The sequence below is a fragment of the Phaethon aethereus genome (assembly GCF_964289735.1).
Source record: "Phaethon aethereus genome assembly, chromosome: 16".
NCBI lineage: Eukaryota > Metazoa > Chordata > Aves > Phaethontiformes > Phaethontidae > Phaethon > Phaethon aethereus.
This window is the reverse complement of record NC_138592.1, coordinates 2322405-2347591: the sequence shown is the minus strand read 5'-3', so window position 1 is coordinate 2347591 and position 25187 is coordinate 2322405. Positions and strand designations below refer to the sequence as shown.

At 47.2% G+C, this 25187-nt stretch overlaps 1 protein-coding gene across 1 annotated transcript in view; it reads right to left on the bottom strand.

Moving 5' to 3' along the window:
- Positions 1-220: 220 nt before the first annotated feature.
- Positions 221-25187, bottom strand: part of LOC309410644 (peroxidasin homolog) — a gene marked incomplete at both ends in the record, with an annotated part of 43004 nt that continues 18037 nt past the window's right edge. Inside the window, 20 exons of the mRNA XM_082007085.1 lie at positions 221-316; positions 658-751; positions 1107-1221; positions 1969-2177; positions 2815-2949; positions 3420-4923; positions 6188-6345; positions 7113-7221; positions 8641-8797; positions 10063-10175; positions 11535-11693; positions 13252-13368; positions 13526-13798; positions 14288-14457; positions 16005-16122; positions 18511-18680; positions 20227-20298; positions 21823-21894; positions 24763-24834; positions 25082-25153. Of these exons, the coding sequence (XP_081863211.1) occupies positions 221-316; positions 658-751; positions 1107-1221; positions 1969-2177; positions 2815-2949; positions 3420-4923; positions 6188-6345; positions 7113-7221; positions 8641-8797; positions 10063-10175; positions 11535-11693; positions 13252-13368; positions 13526-13798; positions 14288-14457; positions 16005-16122; positions 18511-18680; positions 20227-20298; positions 21823-21894; positions 24763-24834; positions 25082-25153 (3985 nt within the window). The remainder of the gene's footprint in view (positions 317-657; positions 752-1106; positions 1222-1968; positions 2178-2814; positions 2950-3419; positions 4924-6187; positions 6346-7112; positions 7222-8640; positions 8798-10062; positions 10176-11534; positions 11694-13251; positions 13369-13525; positions 13799-14287; positions 14458-16004; positions 16123-18510; positions 18681-20226; positions 20299-21822; positions 21895-24762; positions 24835-25081; positions 25154-25187) is intronic.

The window sequence follows — 25187 nt, the reverse complement described above, 5'->3', positions numbered from 1 at the left end:
GAGTCACTAATCATTACTGGTAGAAATAGGTGTCTAACCTGCTGTATTTAAGCCTATTAACTCCTGTCCCATTCATCACCAGATTGCTCCATTCCTTTCTGCAACAGTCTCTTCTCTATGTGGAGACTACCGAGGCGTCCCACCACACGCTCGTGTTGATCCACCTCTCGGACCCCAGGCCAGAACAAACACACAGACCTTATACAAACAGGCAACATGGTCATCTTTTTCTCCATTTGTCTCCAGTCTTCTTCCCCTGTCCGTGCGTGCTGGTGTTCCTCTGGGGCCACCTCAGCTGGCTCTCCAGTGCATTCACCTGGTGGGGACGAAAAAGCAGCAGCTCTAAAAGGAGCGTGCACCATTGCACAGATAATCTTGAAACCGTCCCAAATACAAGAAGAAAGTGCCGGCTCAAGTTACCTTCACTAAGGCTCAAACTTGCGTTTTACCCTACAGTTGTAAAGGTCTGAGCCCACAGAGCTCAGCTTCAGTTCTTCTCTCCCTACTCTTCTGTACCTGCTGCTAGTTCCCTCTGATCGGGTGGTTGCTCTTGGCTCTGGAGGGCACAGGAGTCGCAGGGGCTGCCCATCGCAAATAGATAAATCCTGCTCCTGGAGTGACTCCACAGAAGCCAAACTCTGGGGCACAAAGTTTTACCTGTTTCCGTAGGGAAGCAACTGTCTTCTCCAGTTCAGCCACAAGGGACTCGAGATTCTCTCTGGAGGAAGGGCTTGGAGAAGGCACCTCATTTCTGGGGTCAGGGATAAAAAGTGAAAGGGATTATGCAAATGCCAGATTCCTGGATGAGAGAATCATTCTGTCTTCTCCAACATCAACCTCCAAGTAAGCATCAAACAGAAGGGCCCAACACCCAAATCCACCCGCCGAGAAATGCCAACCAAACAGCCACTCGGCCCAAACATTTAAATATCAGAGTGGGGCTCTGCAGTAAAGCATTGGAGGACTTTGACCGAGCTCAGAATCTATCTACCCCTGACCTCCAGACCTCTGCAGAATGCCAATTTCAAAGGCCTGCATGGACTGAGTTATTAAAAACTTTTCTTATGCTTCACAAAATGGAGGTAAAAGAAGCGGTGATACTATACCTGAGGAAGGCAGGCTTATGCTTGGCAGGGTTTTCTTCTGGGTAGCTGAAGCCAGGAGACCTCTTGCTTCGGAACCGCTGAGAGAGAGCCCTGAATTGCCCACGTGTCCGGCAGTCTTGGGAAGGAAGGGAAAGTCTGCAGTCAGCACTCACGTTTAAAGCAGAACCATATGGATTGCAGGCAGCACAAGGCAGCGCTGCTCCACTCCACCATCCCCCCTTGGTACATCTCTTATTCGGGAGAGGAGGAGGAAACAAGGGTGTGTAACAGGGCACACATCGTGCATGGATTCCCATATGTCTCAGCTGGGTATCTGTACCCAGAATATAGCACAAAGGGACCATGGCAGGATCTGTGATTTAATGGCAGAGTTTTAGAGACTCCCAAACGAATCTGTAAAGTCATACGTGGTGGGGACCACCATGCCTATGTCCTGCTTCAGTCTCTCCCCCAGGCATCCCCCCGCTACTGGCTGCTGCCAGACACAGAAGCCCTCAACCAGGTGGACCTTCAGCCAGATTCAATGAAGCTAACAGGCTTCCTAGTGAGGTGGGTGATGTCCCAAGCCTGTCAGCGTTGAAGAAGCATTTGGACAATGCCCTTAGTAATTTGCTTTAACTTTTGGTCAGCCCTGAAGTGGTCAGGCAGTTGGACTAGATGATCATTGCAGGTCATTCCAACTGAAATACTCTATTCTACTCTACTCTATTCTCCTCTTTGCATCCATTTGCTGACACACGGTTCTCATGGTGTAGCATGAAACCAGCTCCTGGCATTTCCTATAAGCTGACGGCATGTGACGAATGCCACCCAGAGCCATCCCCACGTCAGTCGGTGCTGCAGCAGCCTCCTCCTTCCTTACCCTCACAACAGTCCTGCCACAAGCGGAGGTCCACCACGGGAATCTCTTCACAACCAACCATGCCCTGTGGGTAAGATGCCACTCGGAAGACGTCTCTCTGGAGCTGCTGGATGTGGTCACTGTTGTCACAGATGACACGAGCAAGGGATGTCTGTCTGATCTGAGTCAGCTGCGCTGGCGTGAAGACTCCAGGATTCTCATACCAAAATCTGCAGCGGGTTGTAATCACAGCATGACTCAGGAGTAAGAGAGGAGGAAGGGGAATGAGGCTGGGAGAGGGAGAAGAGTTCCCCTGCATCTGTGCGGCAGCACCCACACCCCTAAAAAGGAGCTTTTATCCTGGCGTCAGGCAGCTGCGAACGCAGACTGCCCTTTTCTGAACCCAGGAACCCCCGTGAGCTGCTGGCCAGGGCTGCAGGGTGCCACCACCTGCAGGTACAGCCCCTTGCAGGGGAATCCCAAGGCTCAGACAGCTCTGCTGCAGCAGGCTGGGACACGGGTGAACAACGCTCCTGCCCTACGTGCATCACCAGGCAAAGACGTGTCATTCGCACAAGCAGCAAACAGGACTTAGAAAGAAGCTCCTGCAGACATTTTCTAGCATTTTCAGAAGACACTGGGCACGTGCCCCATGGTGCCCAGTGTCCTGGAGTGAAATAAGAATCATTAAATCGGGAAAGGACACATTGGCAGTAACTGTGGTGCATCCTTTTGCAAACATGCTGGACAGGGGAGACCCTTCCTCATATCGTAAGACCAGAAATAATCAAAAATTATAGGTTCTGTTTCTCCCTGTAGGGAGCAAATCCCCCCTCAAGCAGAATACCAAAGATCTGATGATAATACCTATCTCCATCCCTCAGCCTTCTGAACTGTGTCGTTAACAGGCACATCAGCGTTGGTCCAACTCTGGTACCAGGGACAAGATCTTCCACCATCAGTGCTGGAAACAAGTCAATATTTTTGGTAGTTCCATATAAACTGCAGGATAAAAGATATTATAAAAAAAAAAAAAAAGTTAAAAGACTGTCAAAGAGTGGCGATAAAATAAATCTGATCACATCATAGGAATTTGTATGCAAGGAAATCTTCTGGACAATATTTATAATGGTCTTATCTAAAAGACAATGGGATAAAGGCCTGCCTCGGAAAGAGGCAGCCAGTGCAGATACGATGCAGTTTAGTCTCACTGGAAAATCGCTCCAAGGTTCAATCTGCTCCCAAACTACACCACAGCAGTGCCTGGTGACATTCCACTCAGAACCAGACCGATCACTTGGAGAGACCTCATTTGTCTTACCCCGTTCTTAAACCACAGCTATTACCCTGTCTTAACATCTGTGGGTAGCAATATCTGGGAAGGTTATTTGATGGGTGTCCTGGGAGGAGCAGAAACTTTTCACTGACTGATCTCCAGTGATTTTGATGCTTCCGAGTCCAGGCTACTGTACCTCCTGAGCTTCTCCCTGATCTCCAAGTTCTTTATCTCATTTCTGAGGTCCTCAAACTCCTGTGCAGATGAGAGGTTGCAGAAGACCCTGAAGTCATTGTAAGGTGGGATGCCATGGTCTCTCCCTCTCTGGATGTTGATAGCGGCCAAGTCCAGTGAGACAGAGTGTGCCATGGAGAAGAGTTTCTCTGTCAGCTCCATGTTGAGGAGTTCGGAGGGGACCCGCATTTTCCCAGGAACCCCAAACAGCCCACGGAGGAGGGGGTCGATCCCACCCTCCTGCGTGATCCTGAAAGGGGAGAAGAAGGCCTTGTGCAGGGGGATGTGGCCTTGGCGGATGGGCTGGAAGGTTTCGTTCAGCCGGTACAGGATGGGGTTGATCAAGGTGTGCCCAAAGCGGAAGGCAGCAGTGGCAAAGGCGTTGAGAATCCCCGCATTGATGTTGGGGTTGTAGCCTTTGTACTCACCCAGCATCTTCATCCCAGCTTCCCCAAGGACCTTGGGAAGCCACTGGGCATAGGTGATATGCTGCATCTGGGCACCCACAATCTTCCGTGCCTCGTGATACAGGAGGTCTCCATCCCAGTGGGGGTTGAGGGATGAGAGCTCCATGGCAATGCGGTTGTGCTCCCTGAACCAAAGCGTGTGCATGGCCGTGAGACCCAGCTGCTCATTGGCACGGTGGTCTCCTGCCAGGAAGCATGGCACAGGGCTCTCGTTCTCATCTCTCATGCACTCAGTGGGTGGCCCCACAGCAAAGGGAAGGAGATGCTTCCCCGAGCTGGGCACAACTTGCCCTTGCTTCAGCAGCCCATTTTGGCTGGGCAGATCCCGCAGCTCCCGCGATTCCTGTTCTGTGCTGCCGTAAACATTGGAGGCATCGATGTAAGATGTCAAGTGGTTGATCTGCTCCCTGGCGTAGACAGAGTTCATCAGCAGGGAGGTCATCCCGCTGCCACACACGGGGCTTGAGCGGACGAAGAACATGCAGCGCCCGTTCCTCACGCGGGGGTCGTTGGCAGGGACCATGACGGAGAAGCAAGGCGGGTCGTTGCTGCACACCTCGCTGCAGGGTGCTCCATCTGAGAAGCGGGACATGCTAATGGCTGCCACTGTCTGGTCCAGGTCGTGGTCCAGAAACTGGCCCCACTGCATGAGCATGTGTGTGAACTGGTCATCGGGGGTGATGGTCTCAGTCCCGACCATGGCGGTGGAGACGAGGCGGGGTAGAGGAAGGGGCAGGTCCCTGGCATCTTCCGCCAAGGAAAACCCCCGGGGGAGGTTAAATCCGTTCTGGTAGGCGGGTTTGAGGAGCCTCTGGAAGGCTGTGAGAGATGCACCCCACATCGGGTGCTGGAGGTTGTTGCAAGACCCATCGTGGGTCCGGTACTTCTTGTGGAAGCAGATATCCGAGCAGTTCGGTGTGCGGCGGTGGGCAGAGCAGCCCGACAGGTTGGCAATCATGTTCAGGTAGTGAGGGGACACCAAGTCATTGTACCGGTAGCCTGCGAAGGTAAAGGCAAAGCACCAGGGTCAGACCACGGCCGTCGTAGCCAGCCAGTTCCTACCATCCCGCCTAAGGGCTGCGTGTGAAACCCGCTGCTGGGATTGTCAGGGTGGGCACGGGAAGGCCGGGTCTCCGATCATGGTGTTGCTACGTAATTTATGGAAGGCAAATGAAGCACAGGATCATATCAGGCCCACAAAGAAGAAAAGAAGGGGGAAAGAGTTTAGTATTTCCACCTGTGCGGAGGTGGAAACCAGAAATGTTGTGACTGGCAGACCAAACTGTGGGGGTGGTCTTGGTCTCCATCCCAGGTTTATTTTATGTATCTCTGGGTTATTATGGACCATTTAAACCCTACGTGACGCGCAGCAGGGAAGCTGTGGGTGACTGCCAGGGCGCTACGCCACGCGAAAGCGCTGAATAACGCTGCGCTCTGCGGATGCTGACAGGGCAATGAGGAGGAGAGGCTGGCAGTCCGACCAGCCCAGACGAGACCTGCAGCCTGCAGAGAGACTCCTTGCAGCCTGGAACACATCCAGGCAGGAAAAAAAGACAGCCCCGAACGTACACGCCTGTTACATGATGACTTACACGTACAGGTAGAAACATGCAGTGTATGGGGATGTCTGTTGTGTATAAAGGAAGTTCCAGTTAGCAAGTTTTGGAGTCCAGCTGCTGGATGCTTGGACCTCACCAGGCATTTTTGGTGTTGCACTGCTTTGTTGCTTGCTATCCTGCCTCGATAAAAGGAAGCCTGAGTGGCTGGAACTCATCTGAGTTTGTAGCTAAGAGGTCAAAGTGGCAGAGAGACAGAGGAGAAAGTCAGGAGTGATATCCCCCTTCCTCTGTTACAGCACCAAATACGCCAGAGTTGTCAGTATTATTCTCATCGCCGCTTGGAGGGCAGGAAACTTCTCTGACCACGCTGCTGAGGGCCTGAACCTCAGATCCACAAAGGTACTCCTTTGCGAGTTAGACAGGTAAATAATTTTAAAGATTAGGGCTTTCATAGCCAGTCAAGAAATCTTTAGCAGAACGGGGAACGGAGTCACTTTCCCGAGTCCTGGGTTGGTACAGTAACATCAAGACCAGCCCTCCAGCCGTTATGAAAACCGTGAGATGTAAGAGAGCATTGCAGCTCAGACAACACATCTCTTGACACACCCAAAATCGCACTTTTTAAACTTTCTGGATGTCTACACATTGTCGCTTTAATTTAATCCTCTGCACAAAGTTAAGAAGGGAGATAAAATCTCTCCTACCTGTGACATTCATATCCACGATTAGACCTTGTTGCACGTGTTCCTGAATCAGCTGCAAGGTCCTTTCAAAGATCTCGCCTGCCCTGGCTGTTTCGAGGGTGTAGGGGTCCCGGGGGTAGCGGAAGAGAGCCAGCAAGTCATTGGGTGTCTTGGGGCGTCTGTTACAAGGAGTTAGAAGTGACGCAGGAACATTAAAATAAATAGACTATGTTCAGAGCAATGAGATCCTACAGGCAGCAAGAGTCAGGCTCTAAGCCTGGGCTGGTGCTCGACCCCCAAAACTAGTGCAGAAGAAGGATGTGGCTTGCCTGCGTATTGCAGATGATTAAAGAAAGGACATTCTTCCCCAGGAAAATACACATATTTAATTTCCTCAGCATCTCTGTTTTTGTCTGCCATAGTAATTTATTCTTCACTTTTCAACAGCTGAAACCCAGAGGTTTTGGGCTTAATACAAACTGTCTGTCTTTTCAATAAAAACATATATTGGGGTGGAAGACAGGGGAATTACCATTCACTCGGGAAGTCATTTTTCATTGAGGAAATGGTTAGAATTATTATATTATTTCTGTTCACCCTACACAAAGTCAGCTGCATTTATAAAAGGACTATGCTGATTATTTTCTTTTCTACGCACTGTCTCTGGAGCCAACTCCAGCTGACAAAATGCACGTTGCAGATACAAGTGACACAAGAGGTGATATTTGTGTATCAGATTTTTCCAGAATCCCAAATGCCTGGTACGAAGCTCTATCACATCCTTACATCTACATGGTGCACCTTCACCCTCCAATACCCAAAACAATACTGCAGCCTTCATTTGGGGATTGTCAACGATAAAATGAGATTTGAGAAAGCTTCATTCATTGTCTTTTTTATCTCTTTTCTGCTTCAAGGCTCAGGTCGTGCTGCTTCAGGCACTTACTTGCTAAACAGTTCAGTGCGTGTCGAATTGATGGCGTGGTCCACGCTGCTGATGGCTTCCCGTATCGATGTGGCTACAAACGTGTCGCCGCTCCGACGGACATCTGTGGCTTTCCAGAGCAGAAAGAACAAAAAATCCTAAATTTACTTTGACATTAATTTGTCTTCCAAGCTCAAAAAAATCTGCATGTCAGTACAAGCCCTGTAGTAACTCCACTGCAGGTCGAATTCCGTTTCCATTTGCAATATAAACACCATTAAGCTTTTTTTTTTTTTTAAAAAAAAACCCAGATATTCTGAAGAAGACATTAACAGCCTGAAAAAGGTGATTTTTTCAGGAGACGGCCGTGGAACACATATCCAGAGTTTGCTCCTGTACAGCCTTGCAAATAAATGCCTAGTTTGGTTGGTGGTTAAACTGGAAAAAGAAAATGTAAAAATCACAGCAAGTTAACCCAAAATAATGTATTTACTTCCCACAAAGGAAGCTTCTAAAAGTCATGAAACTAATTTGAATGTATTGTTCATATATTAATTTCCCATTTGTGGAACACTTCTAATTCAGTTCAAATTTACTGTTAACACATCAGATACATCATTTTAAAACAAAAAAGAAAGCTGCTGTTTGAATACCTTTGGAAGTAAACACATGAATTCTTAAAAATTCCTACAGAATACATTTTTTAAGCCAGGGTCTTTGTCACAGCTGAACAAGCCAGTTCCCATTTGGCTACCACGTATGCAACAGCCAGCTGGAAAATGAGGTACCAATCAAGAATAAATCACAGAAATTATCTTAGGCATAATTTCAAACAACGAAGAAATTTCAGATCGTTCTCAGCTTCTCGCACACAATCCCTGTATAGAAAATGATACTAAATTAATCTAATAAGCTGCTCTCTATTCACGCTGATTATTCCCACGTGCTTGAGGAATAGCCCTCTACTTATACTTTTAACCTTCTTGCTTGCCTTTGATTTTTTTCCCTTGTCAGTTCTTCCTTACCCTCTAAGAAGTACAATTTCCACTCCTGACCTCTGCTTTGACCGGCAGAGGAGTGCTACTCCTCTTTATTCATTACGGCTTCCCTAACGCACGGAGCAGTAGCTTGCAAACGGGCGACTTCTCTCCCATCCCCAAGGGGCCGAGCCAACGCTTAAAGCCCCGTATTTGCAGCGACAACGCTGTTCTCCTCCCGCCTCCTCTGGCACGCGAGGTTACGGCCAGACGATGACTCGTGAGCGTGTTGGCACATTTTAATCAGTTTCTCCCTCCCAGCGGAGGCAGGAACTATGCACACGCCGGCAGCCGTTTAAGACGACACCTTTGGCTTTGCAGGGAGCAACTGCAGCTCAGCCGAGGAAACAGCTCACGCAACTGAGGACCCCGATCGCGCCTGCGAGGGACCCGTCTGCAAAGAAGCTGAAGAGATGACGGGTATCCCTCCAAAGCCGAGGCTTCCACGCAGCGTGGCCCCTCTTCACGCGAGGGCGAGAGAAGGCTCCCGAGGACTACAGGAGATACCCTACCGGTGATGGTGAGCTGCATAGCGCTGGAGGTGAAGCCAAAGGGGTTTCTTGCTATGCACTCGTATCTGCCCTGGTCAGCCACGCCGAGGTCTTGAATGAAAAGGGTCCCGTCTTGGCTTATGTGGAACTTGCCGCTCTCCGTGATCTGGATACCCTCCTGTTGCACCACCAAAAGACAGAAAACGTGTCAGGGTGCGGAAAGCTTCCCACCGTCCCAGCCTTCAGCCTATGCAGCAAACCCGCAGATGGCTGCAACGCGCTAATGTGGCCACCAGATGTTAGCACTGCTCTTCCAGAGAAACCAGAAAGCCGTCCAAGGACATCGGCTCCTGCCTGGACGCACTGCGATGAGGTCCTTGCTCAGCTCCTTCACCCTGGTCTACCTCCAGGCACTCACTGCCTTTCTCTGCACTTCTTGCAGACAGGCTGGCTGGAGCCAGTGCTGTGCCCTGATGCTGTCACAGAAGTTTCATGGCACATAAGTAAGTCTAAATGTCTTCAGTTTTGGGACAACCTGAAACCAATGGATTTTTACTGGCCTTGAACTGCGGATACCGGCTTTTGCTGGCTCTGGGCAGCATCGCTCATCAAGTGCTTTGAGCAGCAGCGTGTTCAAAACTCACCTCTCAACCTGGCTGGTGCCTTCAGGTTTTACTTTTTTATTCTCCTGTTTTTCAACATGTTTCTGCTGCCCTGCCCCAATCTACTGCTTACTCTGCTGCCCTCCCAGGCTCTTCTCTTCTGCTCCCACTGTTGGCTGGAGCCCAAGGCAAGGTGCAAGCTCACCTCCCACGAGGCCTCTGCAGGGCAACTGAGGCTCAAGCATTTTCCTCTCTAATTTATTCTCTTCCTGACTGTGCTTATAGGCAGGGCAGGTCCCAGTGAAGGTCACGGGTGTTGTACTACAGCACAGCAGGAAAAAGCCTGAAGAGCTTCGTCTAATGAATTCTTGAAAAGAGCAGCCAGGCTGCAGCGTGATTGTGAAGGACCGTGGCTTTGCCCCATCAAAGCTGGAGCCAACCAGCATCATCCAGTTCCACCAGTGGGAATCCTGGAAATAAGGACAATCTACTTAGAAAAAAATCCATTTTCATTTTTTTCCAGGAATAGTGAATCAAGTGTTTCTAACATCCTGGAAGGTCACTGGCTTCAAGTTACTTGTTTGGAAGGAAGCACAAGAAAACAGGAATGTGCATTGCAAGGCTTGGAGCCTGAGAAAGAGCAACATTCTTTTAGACCATTAAAAAACCCAAATCAGTGGAAATGTTGGTCCTCAAATTTTCATCAAACACGACTTCTTCCCTGGGCATTGCACAAGCGGATTTAGCTAGTTTAGCTGGGAGAGGTGTTCAACGGGAGAGCCTGCGCGGAGGAGCCGTCCTGCTCCCCGGTGTCTGTTGAGTACATGGCATCATCTCTTACTTTGACCCATGTTATGGTGGGCCGTGGATCTCCTTGGGCGGTGCAGGTAATGGCAACGTCCTGGCCTGTCTCTGCCACCACGTCTTGCGGGGGGTGAAGGAACACGGGTATCACTGTGCGACATTGGGAAAAAAGTCGTAAGTGTAAGACATGCATCAAGGAAAATAGAGAAATCTGCATGCAAAACATCTCAGCATGGGCAGGCCAGAGCTGCTGGGCTCTTTCTGCTGTTGCAAGGGCTCTTCAAAGGGGTGTCAGTTTACCCAAGCTCTCTGTCTCTCCACCAAGTCATCTGTAATTTATGTTCATTATTTTTTGCTCCTGTGTGTCTTTACTTGGGGCAATTACATAGGAATGTGCTGGGTTCTCTGTCATCTAAAAATCTTTAATTCAAAGGCTTTCTAGAAAAGATGCTCTAGCTGAAACAAGGATTGTGACTCTGATTCAGGAATTATTGAAGAGGATCCCTGACAAGTGCTCGTCAGGTTAGATTAAATAATCATATTGATCTTGCTGGTCCTAAACTATTCTGTAAATTCTGGGCTTGAAGCATCACTAATTTCAGGTTTCTAGATAGTTTCCTTCCCTCCAGTTTAGCATTAGTAAAATTTTGCCACGTTTGTGAAAGAGCAAGGACGTTTTCTTGTTTAGAATGACTATTTATATGCGAACAAAAAAGAAAATTAAAATATGAAAGTGTTCCTGTAGGACTTGTATTTTACAGAGGCTTGATTTTAGAATACCTAAATTTAGGTTGAACCTATGACCTGGTAGCTAATGTTTAAGAAAAATGTATCTGGAGCCAGACTTAAATCTTCCATGGAAGGGATCTTTTTTATTTTTTTAGAATATTTCGCTTTAAAATGAATCTTACCATTCAGTCTGTAAGAAAGCCAAAATTTAAAAATAGCGAAAGAAAAATCACTAAGAATAATTTAATTAATACAATTTTTTGTAAATTCTCTGACAAAAATCCTTTGTCTCCTTTCCTTTACCAAATAATTTTCTTAATAACAACTCCCAAACACATTAAAGGGCCCCATTTTTCACTCAAACTGGCCAGATATATCAGAGCCCATCGGATGGGCGTTAAAGGTTATTTCTGATCACATAACCCTGCCCAAGTGTTTACTCGTGCAGATGCCAACCGATACCATCCTGTTCCCTGGCCACGCTAGATGAGCTTCATTCCCACGGTTATACTTTTTCTAGACTACCAGATAAATTTTCAAGGAAAACCGAAGCAGCTTCTTCCAATTTAGAAATCTTGGCACTCTGGGAACCTCTTTAAAGTTTCCCACCAACTTATGAAGCTCTCATGGCTAGATGTCTGCTCCCAGGGAAAAGCAAAATCCTGTCCCATAGGAACCAGGGCAGCTCCCTGCCTTGTCAGACAGTGTGTTATCTACCACAACATTAAATTAATGACGCACATTTGCCAGCCCTTATTCCCCACAGCCTCACCAGCTTACCTCGTGGGGTCACAGACAGCTGTACCGGGAGGGTCCTCACGCCGATGGCACTGATGGCATGGCATTCATATTGGCCTTGGTCATGCAAAGCAACCCTCATCACCCGCAGGGTGCCCGTGGAGAGGATGCTGTGCCTCCGGTCATTCGGCAGTGGCCCACCTGGTCAAACAAGCAGTGCAAATTGTTAATTGTCTGCGAGATTTCCCTTCCCGTCACTGGAGGTATCAGTGCAACACTTAAAATTTCATTTCCTTCCCAGCATGACATCAGCCACCCTGAAATACCATCTTCATCTGGCTAAGTGAGGAACAGGACAGATGCTGCTCTTCCCACACCTAGGATCATGACTGAATTGTCTTATCGAAGCAGCTGGAAAGGAGCTGGTACCCTTTTTCTTTCCTCATAAGGTTTTTCTTAGTGCAAACTGCAGATTTACTGACACCTGATGGATAGAAAATCTGTGTTCAATTATCCAAACTGGCTGTTTAATCAAATAAATGGAAACATTTAACATTTGGTATTTTGATTTTCTTTGGTTTGGAAACTGCATTGTTTCAGTATTTCCTCTATTTAAGGAGAAAAGTTCAAAATTAAAATGCTTTACCAAACCCAAACAAAATTATTAGAATTTCTCAGTTTAGTGACTTTTTTTTAATATTCCATTTTCCTACAAATAAGGGCTTTATTTATTCATCCCAAATACCAAAAGGAATCTGAATCCTCGCCACACTGTCAAAAGTGGCTTTGAGAATGAGCAATGCTCCATCACTTCTCCCCCTCTTATCTGGTTCTTAGCATGCCTTCTGCGAAAGCACGGTAAAGCCTGGTTAATCTGTGGATTTCTGAGTGACCTAGCAAACCTGGTTACAAAACAGTTATTAACCTTACTTCTTGTCACCATGCTCCTTTCCACATCTCTAAGGGATACCTTCTGAAATCTGGGCAGTGGAGGAAAACAGGTTAAAGGAGATGGAGAACATGCTGGTGGAGGAGAATTTCAGCTGATCCTTCTTAACTCTGCATCAGGGCTATTGCTGTGGAAGCTGGAATACAATAGCCATGAATTCTCCACAGCACTAAACCATTAATTATGGCTTGTGAAGCATAAGTAAAAGTTGGAGGGCCTCTGGGCCAAGCGTTATTGGCTCCTGTCCCAGAAATGTTGGATGGGATCAGTTCAGTGGAGCCAGCTCTAACAATTGTCCGAGACTTTAAAAGTTCAGCACCACCTGTTGGCCCAGAGTGGTTTTTCCTAAACTAAAAGAAACCTCAGAGGGCTGTCAGCGGCATGTCTCCTGCAACGTGCTCCCCAAGAGGAGCAAATCAATGACAACGATGAAGAGCTGGTACATGGTGATACCCACCAACCTGGAGGGTCCAGGCTCTGCCTTTTCAAAGTAGGTAGGAAGCCACCACAGGAGGAAGTTTGAGGCTTTCCATGGGTTTCATGCTGATGAAAAATGGCATATTCCTTCTTTCTGACACGATGACTTAGTGTGTCAAAGACCTTGAGGCTACGCTTCCTCCTCAGTGCTTAACACCATCCTTGGTGATCTACAACGTACCTCCTAATGTGACTAGGTCTGTGCTGATCTCCAGCTGTCCTGTGTCACCACTGCAAGTCATCGCCCCGGACCAGCAGCTCAGTTGTTCTCACCCACACCCCGTGAATGATGACATGGGAGAGAAAGAAACTGCGAGTCAAGTGAGGCAGTACCTGCCCTCGTCCAGGCAATCACAGGTGGAGGGTGACCCTCAGCAGAGCAGGGGAAATCCACGCTTTGTCCCTCAGTTACTGTCTGATCAGTGGGAATGAGGAGAAACCTGGGAGAATCTGGAGGAGAAAACAATGACTGAGCAGCAGGAAAAACTCAGGCAGCAAGCTCAGGTTAATTCTCAGTTCACGGGAGCAGAATCAGTCACAGGGCTTAAATACACCCTCCTGACAGAGCACTGTATCCCAGAAATGTCATCAGCCTGGGACTTCTCACCCTGCACTATGATCCTTGCCGTCGCCTGGATGGACCCCTCAGTGTTGCTGGCGTTGCAATTGTACTGCCCCTGGTCTGAGAAGGTGACGTTCTGAATGAAGAGTCCTCCAGAGCTGGTAATAGCGAAACGGGAATCCTGGGGTAAAGGAGAGCCTGTGCCAAGGGTCCAGCTGATGCGAGGGTGGGGGTGCCCAGAGACCCCACACTCCAAGGTGACGCTTTCTCCAATCAGCACTTCAGTGTTCTGCGGCTGGATCACAAAAGTGGGCTTGGCTGGAAGGAAACGAGCGCTTCAGAAACAAGAAGCCTTGCTGGCTGCTCAATTACCGGCTTAAATCACTTGGACTCCTCACGCAGCCCAGCTAGCAGTCACCTGGCTCTTCCTTGACCTCCAAATCCTCGATGTGAGCAATTCCCCCAGCACTACTTTCTTCCTACCACCTCCTCCCTCCCAGTCACTTCATGCTGGAGCATCCCCACCCGTGTGTCCCCTTCACCCTTGATACTTCGGTGCTGCAGAATTCATCCCAGCCTCCAAACAACCTCCCCAGCCCCAAATTACCTTTGATCTCTAAACCCCCAATTTCCGACTGCCATGAAGGAACCCCCTTACAGCTCAGACCACGCTGTGCTGTTAGGCACTCTCTTCCCCAGCACACCGAGAACATCTTGGCACATACAAAGCCGGGACTGGCTCTGACTTAGCTCCACTGCCAGCCCCAACCGGAGGGGGGCCTTCAAGGGGTGCACAAGCTCAATTACATGGGGTGCCAAAATAGCGCAGCACGACTTCTTGTGTCTTGACCTCCCCGGCTATGTTCTTGGCCATGCACTGGTAGACGCCTTTGTCCGACTCCTTGGTATTCTGGATCATCAGGGTACCGTCTTGCAACAGGTTCAGGCGGTTGTCATCTTTCATGTCGATCTTGTTACTGAAAAACAGCCACAAAGAGGCAAAATCTGAAAGGAGTAAAGACTGGTGGGTCTTCCCCCGAGCTGCTGGAGGGGTGGGGGCATGCATTGCAGTAAGTTGGTGTTCCTTGGAGCTATTCTTTAATATAAATATTAAATTTATAGCAAGAGTTATGATTTACAGCAGTGAACTTCAGCTCCAGCTCCAATTTACTCCCCGGGTGAGCTACTTTTTCTCTCACCACTGATTACATGCGACATTTACAGTCCATCAGGAGAGCAGACTGTTCCCATGCAATAGCATTGTTGTATTGTCAGGGCATCTAGGCCCAGAAAGCTTGTTCTCATTATTTACTAAGTGCAAATACAATAATGAATTAATATTGTTATTGTGTGCAGCCATTTCTATTCAAACAGGCTCAAAGATCTCAGGGGGGCAAAAATCTCTCTGTGGGACCCCAACACAGCTTGGACTCCAACCCTAGCGCTGTGAAACGTCTTCCTTCTTTCTACAATGACCTGCAACTCCTGGATCCCAGCCCGTGGCAGAAGGTCCCACTGCTGCATCCCATTTGTCCCAGCACGAAGGAATCTTGGATGGCAGCAGATGATTGAAAAGGGAGAAGGGACTTCTCTGCCCCTAGGACAAAGGCTGAATCCACTACGCAAACTAATACGCTTGCTGGGCATTTATTTAATTCCCCTGATGTCTCCTCACTCGAGTTATATCTCGTTTGCGGAGCATTTATTATCATTACCCCTCTTACAATGCTGTCTTTGGGATCCTGCCAGCATTTCCCTAACAAAACCTTCCTTCCAGGGGGACTTAACTCAGCCATAAACTTTCGCTCTGTGCTGAAACTCTGGCTGGCGAGGAGTTAGCTGAAGAAGCACACATTGATCATTTTTATTAATAACCGAGCCCTATTCAGGCTCCCACACACAAGAAGCTCATAAAGCAGCAAAGTAACTTCACTTCCACAGTGGGCAACTGCTCGAGCACAGAATATTTTACTGTGTAGCATTTCCCAGAAACACTCTGGCATCTAGCGTAGCCGTGTTTTCCAGTGTTGCTGTATAGAATGATAATCTATACACTGCTTTGCAAGGTCTGTCTTTCGGTGGAGCACAGTGATTTTTCCCTTTGAAAAAGAGCCATTCTCCCAGCATGCTAGGCCTTCAGTGAGAAAAACATAGAAACTAGAAGCGTTTCAGCAGTTAATAAATGGCAAGCATGATGTCTTAGAGAAACATGAAATACTAATTTTATTTTTTTTCTGGTCAAAAGACAATTGCTTTCAGCCTGCAGAGTATGTTTATGGGAAGGTTATAAGCTCTTGGAATCCATTACAAATCTAGATGAAACATTTCAAACGCAGATGAAAACACCACTTGGATTACATGGTCACCAGAGAATGCTATTAAAAGGAAGGTAAATACAACCCATGGAATATCCACTTTTTTTTTTTAATGTTGCGTGAAACAGCTTTTGTAATTACAGGCAGTCACTGAAGAGCTCAGTGCTTGAAAACATTTGATACCCCAGGGCTCATTGTGTGTGACTTACTTGTTGTGCAGCCAAATAATAGCAGGCTTTGGGTTGCCTTCTGCCCTGCAGGTGAAATAAACTGTGTTTCCCAAGAGGACGTCGACATCGTGGGGCTCTGAGGTTATACGAGGCCTCTCTGCAAAAGACCGTTTTAACACAACCCAGTCTAGAGCAGCACAAAACCACCTACAGCCCAACCCCAGTGCGGTGGGTAACGCAACCCACCCTGCAGCCCCCGAGCGAGCAGGCACCAGCAGAGCCCTAGGTACAATGCTCAGAGCCACCCCAAGACTTCTCACCAACATCAGCAAAACTAGTGGTATCGGGGAGGGAACAGCATCGTTCACCTGAGCCCGCAATAGGAAAAGCCCTGCAGAAGCGAAGTGGCTGTTCCTATTGCTGGTACATCGGGCAGCGCATCAGCTCCCCGCACAGCCCCACGGCAGCACTGGGAAAAAACAGACCTGGCTGTACACTGGTTCACTCTAGCTGCCCCAGGAGTTGGGCCCTGTCTCCCCCAAAATAAGCAAAGAAGTCACTGGCATCCTCACTCGGGTTGTTTGTCTGCCCCGGCATCCTGCTGCTCTCAGCAACCGCCTGCTCCACCTGAACACAGTGTCAGCTCTCTGCAAACCACACCACTTCCCTTGCAATGGGATTTCATTCATTATGTCCCTAATTCATCAGCCTACCCCTATGCAGACAAGCCTTTCGCTATGTGCTTCGCTTAAAGATGTACTCAAGCACTAAGTTAAACATTTAAAGGATGTGCTAAAATAGGAAGGAATTTATGTACGTGGTCTGGAGCACTTGATCTTGATTCAGTAGAATACTTACCCGCTTAACAATATGTACGCTCACCAATAATCCAGCTGGATTATTCGTAAGATTAAGTGAGAACCTGCCACCTTCTCCAGTGGAAGACCTGTGCTCTCACTCCTTAGGCTGCAAGCCAACGGCTTGGCAACCAGCCTCCACGATGCCAGTGCAGGACCAAAGCCACCACAGCCCCAGGGTACAAAATGCCGATCCATTGCAGGTTTGCCCCGCTGGTCCACATCTGCTGAAAAGCGATGGGTTCACTTGCTGCCAGCAGGCTTCGTACTGACTCAGATATCCGCTGCCTGCATCATCAGAGCTCTACGCTGAGTTAAGCATCATTTGTCTTCCCCAGCTGGCACAATACCAGCGTAAAAGCCTAATGCCAGCAAAATTTTCCCACCAGGTGCTCTGGCTAATTTGACAGACACCCCACTGTGTGCCCATGCCTAAACCAGAACAAATTTACATTAACGGCTGTACCGTGGCACTGGGTGTGCGTCAGGGACAGCTCGTTGTATGGCACATCCGCTTGCAGCGGGTCCCACTCCGTGTGTCCCCAGCTGCTTTCTCTAGACCCCCCCTATTCCCCCCTGACTTGAGGTTACGGACCCATTAGTACCAGTTCAACTCTTTGCGTGGCTGTGCCCTAAATTAAGCTGCGAAGTGGTCAAGATTTTAAAAAAAAATAATTAATAAAATCATAGGAGAAAAGTTGAATTCAAGGGAGCGCTCTTCAAAATCCAGCTGATCTCAAACATCTGGCTCACAGCATGGCCACACTCACAGCTGGACTGGGAGGGATGCTGATAGCTGGCCTGGGCTAGTGGCAACATCTCAAACTGAATCTACCGGCAGTGAAGGATCAGGGAACCACAGCTGACGCTTGTACCATCTTCTGCTGATGCCTGCACTTGAAAGTCAGAGTTCTGTCTTTTTCTATATTAAATATTTAACTTGGGAATTTTTCAGAACAAAACCTTTTGTTTCAAAATGGCATTTTTCAGTGAGAAATTATCTGAACTTAAAGAATAACAGCTTAACGAACACAAAATATTACCACAGTCAAACAAAGCATTCAGCTACGTATCTGCTAAGAGTTTGCTCAGGTTTTCAGTTGTGTTTCCAGCCGTTGCAGTTCTCCCCTGCTGTTCAGCCCACTGTGGGACATTTCTTCTGGTTGCTGGTTCAACCACTGACCCAGCAGGTCCTTTACTGGCCCTACTCTACCTAAAAACCACGACAACACCTGCCAGCCAAAGCAGAGCTGCTTTCAACCCCAAGCAAACTGTCAGCTTTCCCTGCGTTATCCCGATCACTCCTGTGACCCCACTGGGACTTTTCCATTTCGGCAGTAGAAAGAGGGAGAAATCACAGAATCATTAAGGTTGGAAAAGACCTTTAACATCATCAAGACCAACCATCAACCCAACACCACCGTGCCCACCTCCTCCCACCATCTCCTGAAGGTGCCACGTCTACATATTTTTTGAACACTTCCAGTGATGGTGACTCCACCATCTCCCTGGGCAGCCTGTGCCAATGCTTGACCGCTCTCTCAGTAAAGAAATTTTTCCTAATATCTAGTCTAAGCAGGATGCCAGGATGGGGAAGAGGGAGGAAAAAGGTGAAAGAAGCAATTCCTAGACCAAAGCCCAGCTCCACGGGCTGAGGGTGGCTGGTGGAGGGGTTTGACCTCACTCACCGCAGTTGAACTCCTGGGCGGTCAAGGTGACGATGGAGCGCCCGTGCAGCTCCCGAGGAGCCTCGCAGGTGGCGGCTGTCTGGATACTGCCCTGCTCCGCGTACTTCTTCAGCAGCTCAGCCAGCCACATCAGGTCGCAGTCGCAAAGCAAGGCGTTGGAGTCCAGCCGCCTGCAAGACCAAGGAAAAGGCGATTCATTTCCCAGCCTCTGGCTGCTGCCTCCTTCTCCAGGACACAGGAGGGGAACAGTCTGCCGGAGTGAAGGAACGCTTGGTTATTTTTCCTTGCATGTGATTATATCCTGAAAGAAAATTCGAGATTTTTTTTATTCCCACAACGTTTAAATAGGATGCTTAACCAAGTCGGAAAGGTTTAATTGAAAAACTATTACCCATCAGCCATTCCAGTTTCAAATGAAAATTATTCTGTTAAACTGGATTATGCATTTTTGGTTTAATTTGAGGCAAAGAGAGGCACTGAAATACTGGTATTTCCCTCAGGATGGAGATTTCCACCTTTACTGAATTCTGTGAGAGCGGCAGATAACACCGTCTCTGTTAGAGCTTTCCATGCCCTTTTACTCTTAGCTCAAAAAAACCTCCCCCTTGATTTTAGTGTGCTTTGGCTCAATCTCTCTCTGCGGCCAGCTGCTAGAGGCTGTAATGTTCCTGCACAACTATAAGAACTTTTATTACTGCAACATAAGTCTGACCCACATCAAATGGGAGCACTGACCTCCCAGCGCACCCATGCTTTTCCCTCCACCGACCATCCACCGGGGATTAGTTGATGCCTCCTTCCCCACTGACAGTTTTACAGTAGATGGGTCAGGCCATTGAAAAAAAACATGGAAGAAAGGTCTAATGTTTCCAGGGACAAACGTTTGAGAATTGTGAGATTTCGCACAAGGCCATGACAGAGCATTTTATAGACACCCCACCTTTTTCTCTGACACATACAGACAACATTTCACAAGTTATTCCCCGTTAAAGAAAAGTGAAGAATTTTACCTGCTTGCAGAAATCACAGAGGGCTGCAGTGAGAAACACATTATTTTCTTGTAGTTTAAAATCATGGCAGAAAATCAAAATTCTTTAGTTTTTCCTTTTCCCCCAAAACACATCATAGAACTTATTTCCAGAGTTCATGAAAGGCAAACAAAGCAAAGCTCTGGGGGTTTAAGCAAGCAAAAAGAAAGCTTAAGAGACAGCCAGGTTATGTGGGAATAACACACCAGGGCATTCCTGCACAGGATGAGAACTGAGTACCTCGGCACCCCTCTGAGCATTTTCAATCTCTAGAAAAAAAGCCTTTTCCTTTACGACTGATTTTTCCTTCCATGTTAGATACTGATCTGAAGTCATGATCGAGGTCATAGCTGTGACCTGGACTTCCTACATTTTTGACGGATATTTTATGGGTTCAAACTGGGTAGGCCAGCAAAGGGTTGTGAGGACTTTCCAGGAATGTTCATTCCTGTGTCATTATTGAGCTGTAAGATGATTACAGTTAGATTGTAATTAGACACTAGCATGAATAAACTACTAACTGGTTAAATCAGCTCTCATGTCCAATCAAAACTGTTTTATAAACTTAGCAGTGACCTTAGAAGTGCAACAACTAAAAGCTTTGCCAACCAGGCACATTCTTCCTTGGGTCCTGGCCATCTGATCAAAGATAAACAATTGCTCTTTGCAGGCAATGTTTTTTACTTACAGCCGTTTGAGGGATTCCAGTTGAGAGAATGTCCCTGGATGAATCCTGGAAATCTTGTTGTTGTGCAAGAATCTGCAACGGGAGAACCCATGCCAAAACATTATTCAATATTTGCACTATGCAGACCATAACATCCCAGGTCAAAACTCAGTTTAAATACAAAGGGTCATCAAAATGGAGCTTAGTTTTTAAATTTACTGTGTTTGTTTCCATGAGCTATAGGGATTTCATTCATTTGCAAGTGCAATGCAATACACCAAAGTGGCGAGTGGGCGTGGACTGGAAACGGTGACTCAAGATGTGATGTAACAGGTTTAAACTGGAACCTTAAAGTTAATCTGCTTCATGCTCTGCAAAGGGAGGAGAAAGGGCACGAAATCCCCACAGGCTGGACCCACCCTATGTTTTCTGTGCCTGGGTCAGCTCCAGTTTAGAAGGGACCTCTTCTTTTCCCCCCTGCAGAAGATATGGCCATTTTACAAGGGCAGCCATTGAAGTAAGGCTCCAGCAGAAGAGGCTAAACAACTCACGCCCTAGACTCAACGTAGTTATTAACCCAAATCCATGAGTAAATCTAATTCAGACAACAGCCTGAACTGGGCTTACCTCTGAACAAAGCTGAAGCAAATCCACATTTCCAGAGTCTTAGCACACAGGTAAGACTCCCCAGTTTTTAGAAAAAAAAAACCCTGATTGCACTAAAATGCATCAGTGGGGACCCAGGTGGGATAATTAACTCTCCGTTCCCATAATGGAGGGGGAAATGTAGTTGTCGGTTACACCTAAAACTCATAAGAGACCATTGACAAAAGACGGGAAGCAATTTTAGTAGATGGTGGAACAGGAAATACATACAGCAGCAGTACAGCTTGCACGCAAATGTCTGCATACACACGCGTATGTGTGAGGTCAGCCTAGTTGGATGCTGACAAACCTTCCTCTAAAATTTAAATCCAGAATTTTTGTTGGATCAAATACAGAGACTGAGATCAGCCATAGGGTACTGATCCAGGTCTGAATTTTCCTAAGGGTGTTTGGATCCCATGATTTTATTTTCCTAGCATCATTGGACATAGGGCACATTTCCATGCAGCATAGAAGGGTCTGTTGGTTTCACCACAGAGTGGGAACCACCATGTGAACTTTTGTCCTAGTGGCTACATTACCACTAGAAGCAATCCTGGGGAGCAGGAGATGCAGGACTTCTTTTCCTAAGTGCTTTCAAGAAGGATGTGTGTTTTTCTTGTTAGACTTTCTTCTGACTTTATTCCTTTTCCACCCCCTTTTTTTGTACACACAGCCCAACAGTGACTAATGTTGACCTTATGGTCAGAGTAAAATTCCAGTTGGCTTGGCCAACTGTAGGGCTTTCTGCAGATTTACTCCTACTTAGGTGGAATTGTGAACATAACACAACACGGGAAATTCCCTTCCTATTCTCAGTAACCCTTCTATTTGGCAAGTATGTAAAATCTCCTTCTTTAAGGAAGCTTATTTTTGCATTCCGCTCCATTTTGAAGATCACGCTTCATGCTGAGGGTTTTTTCCCCCTCTCCTCATCCCCTCACTCACAAGAAAGGTCCCATCTTTACTTACAGCCTTTCAAGTTTAGGCAGGTCACTAAAAGTCTCCGGCTCCAGGCTTTCCAGGTTGTTGAAATGCAGGTAGCTGTCACACAGGAAATCACAAAAGGCAGAGTTACAGATTGCAATTTAAAAGACAGAAGATCTTTTTGGATCAATCCACCAACACCCAGCAATTCGTCACCACATGTCGCAGGACAGATGTGGAGAAGCCAGCATTCACTTTAGTGTCTTCGCTGTCTACATGCAAACATAGTAGCCAACACTGGCTTTTCCCTATTCCATCAATTATTTAGTCTCACTTAATAAACTAAAACACATACACAGAGGAGGACAGATTTGCTCTTCCCTGAAGTCTAAGACCACCACCTTCACTGTGAATCGCCTGTTGCACTGTTAAGGGTCAGGATGAAACCGCTGCCCAGGGAGAGCCAGCAGCAGCTGCTCCCATCTGAGCACCGTACGGGAATTTTCCCTACCTTTCCCCTAGTGCCTCTCAGCATTCCCCAACACATCCTTGGATCGTCGGGGAGGAATAAATAGCCTTACTACAAGGCACTTTTTCCTAGCTTAGGAATTGCAACATTTCTGAGTGGGTTCATGAGTTTGCTAAGAATTAATTTGTAGATAAAGGCCCCAAACAACCTAATAAAACTCTGAAATTGGTCCTGCTTGTTGCTAAAGCTGGGACTGGAGACATCCAAAGGTCTCTTCCAGCCTGCATTTGTCTGTGATTCTAACAGGGGCTCCCAGCATGTGCATCCACCCAGCAAGAGCAGAAACATCTGGAAATGCTGCCGTCAGGCTATTCTGTTTCTGCAGAGGGAAGGCACAGTCTCCAAAGACAAGAGATGGTTCAGTCAGTTGGAACACTTGGACCTAAACGGCACACTGATGTGAACAGCCGAGTTCTTGCTAATGCAGGTTAATATTTTTTGTTCCACTAAAATCTCGAGTGTGACCTATTCCAGAGGCCTGGTAGACCTTCTGCACTGCCCCAGGTCACCCCTTGGCATCAGCACAGAAAACGTGGCATCTGCAGAGCAACACACCCACGACACCCAAGACACCCACTAGCTGTGACATTCACCAGTATAAGTGACATGTTCCTGACCTTTAGATGCTTTCAAAGTTGCCTAAACTTTTCCCCGTTATTTTTACACAGACCTAAGTTTCACAGCAGATACTGATTAATCACGGATCTACAAATACTCGTTCTGCTATTGTAGCTGACTGCGTTGAGAAATAATTGCCTAAGCCACCACATGGCTGTTTGATTTGTAATGGAAGGATTCGTGATAAATGGTCCACTATCAGAGCACAAACCAAGAGACTGTGACTCAGATTCTGCAGTGGAGGGCAACAGTGGGGAGAGACCTACATGTTTTAATAAGTCTCAGATGTCTGCTGTCATTGGTTTGGACCTTGAGGAAGGCATCTGATACTGTCCATCAACTGGGTTACGCTTTTTCTTGAAAAGCTGCCTTGTGGGGTACAGGAAAACGGGGTAGGATTTGAGCAAATCTAATTCTTTTGGAATCATGCCTGCCCAAGATTGAAAACAGATGGGACGTTCTGCAGGTTGTTTGTTGGTTTTGTGGTTTTGTTGGGGTTTTTTTTCTTTTATTCATGACATCAAGTCTGGAACGCTTATTGTTAAAATATCACTGTGGCCAGCATCATCACCCCTCTAAGTGTAGCTAAGCTGGTATCTGCTTCCTATGTTTTCTCCCAGGCTTCCTTGCCGAGCAGGCTGGTGAAAAACCATCTTGTACACAAGGCTGGCAGCACACCTATTATTACGCTTTCCTGAAACTTCCCGTGACACTCGGTCCACTTCTGCTGCCAGCCTGGAGAACAAGCTGCATCCTATCCCTTTTACAGCAAAATCCTTAGTTACATTCCAGCCCTATAAACGCTGCCATTTGGCGCAATCCATGAATTAGAACGGTTTCACCTTTGGTCCCAGTTCTCCAACGATGCAAATAATTCCTATACTTCAAATATCCATGCTCACACTCTCTCCATATATACACATGTATTTACACACATGTACATAATATATCATGACCCTGGCATGAAAAATCCCATCTCACTTTAGCAAGACACTTTTAGAAGAGTCAGACCTCAGTCTTCTCATCTCACCTTGAGCATGGAGCACTAAGAGTCAAGAAACAAAACTTCTTTGATTGCATACACAGCACAGATTTGCAATACACAGAAGGGGAGCAAATAAGGACTGCTAGAGCGTCACTGTGATGGGCTCCAGCTGCCAGGAAAACATGCGAGGCTCCTTTCATCCCGGAGTGCCACACAGCTTGGAGGGAAGGTCAGAACTTTGGTTGGATCCATCATCCGCCCCCCGTGCAATTTCCAGATGCTTTAAAGCATGCGAGCACCACCATCGCTCCCAAAAATACCCCGCTGCCCCAGCTCTCAGCTTGCACTTCTTCCGTGCGTTTTCAGCAAAGGTTTGGATAAGAGAGAAACTCAACCAGCACCCTCAATTCAAGCAAAGGGCCAGATCCTACTCTCTGCTCCAGGAGTCCCAGCAGACATAAACACAGCAGGCCAGTTGCCTTCCACTTCAAGCCATCCTACAGACCCCTATCTCCTCCCGTCGTAAGGTGCTTGGACTTAAAGGGAATCAGAAGCACAGCTGGGCTCTTCCTATGCTCCAGAGGCTTAGGGTCAGGAGAAAACATATAGGACGTCCGTAGGAAAAGACCTCAGCATTAACTAACCAAAATCAGTACTGGGACCAGCTGTTTTCAAATGAAGCCAGTGTAGTCTTGCAAAGCTGGATGATAAAACAGTAGAAGCCTCATCCTACTCTTTGCTAAGTGTCTGGTACTCTCCACTACTGGAAACGCAGCACTCAGGTTAGAAGAGCCAATAAAGCAGCTCTTAGGCACATCACGTTCAGCAACAAAAAAGGCTCATTTGTACTTACAGCTGTTCCAGAGAATGGAGCCCGTTGAAGGCATGTTGCTGGATGCTCTGAATTTCATTTTTATAAAGGTAGCTTTCAAAAAGAGAGAAATAAAAAACATTAGGCTAACTGATCAACAGTTGTTTTAAAAAGACACAGAAAACAGCTATGAACCTCAACCCAAAGCAGAGCTTGCTGATTGGATTCAAGGGCAATGTTTTATGCCTGTGACATTAATATCCAGAAATTCTGAGCACAGAAAATATGTCTCTGTGGCAAACATTAAAAGTGGGTTGTTGAATTTCAAAGAGGTTAAGAAATTACTGAGCTACCAACTCACAGGTATTTCAGGTTCTCCAGATCTTCAAAGGATCTTCTCACAATTTGTTTTATCTGATTATTGTTCAGCAGCCTGTTCAAATCAAAAAAGAAAAACACAGCCAGTG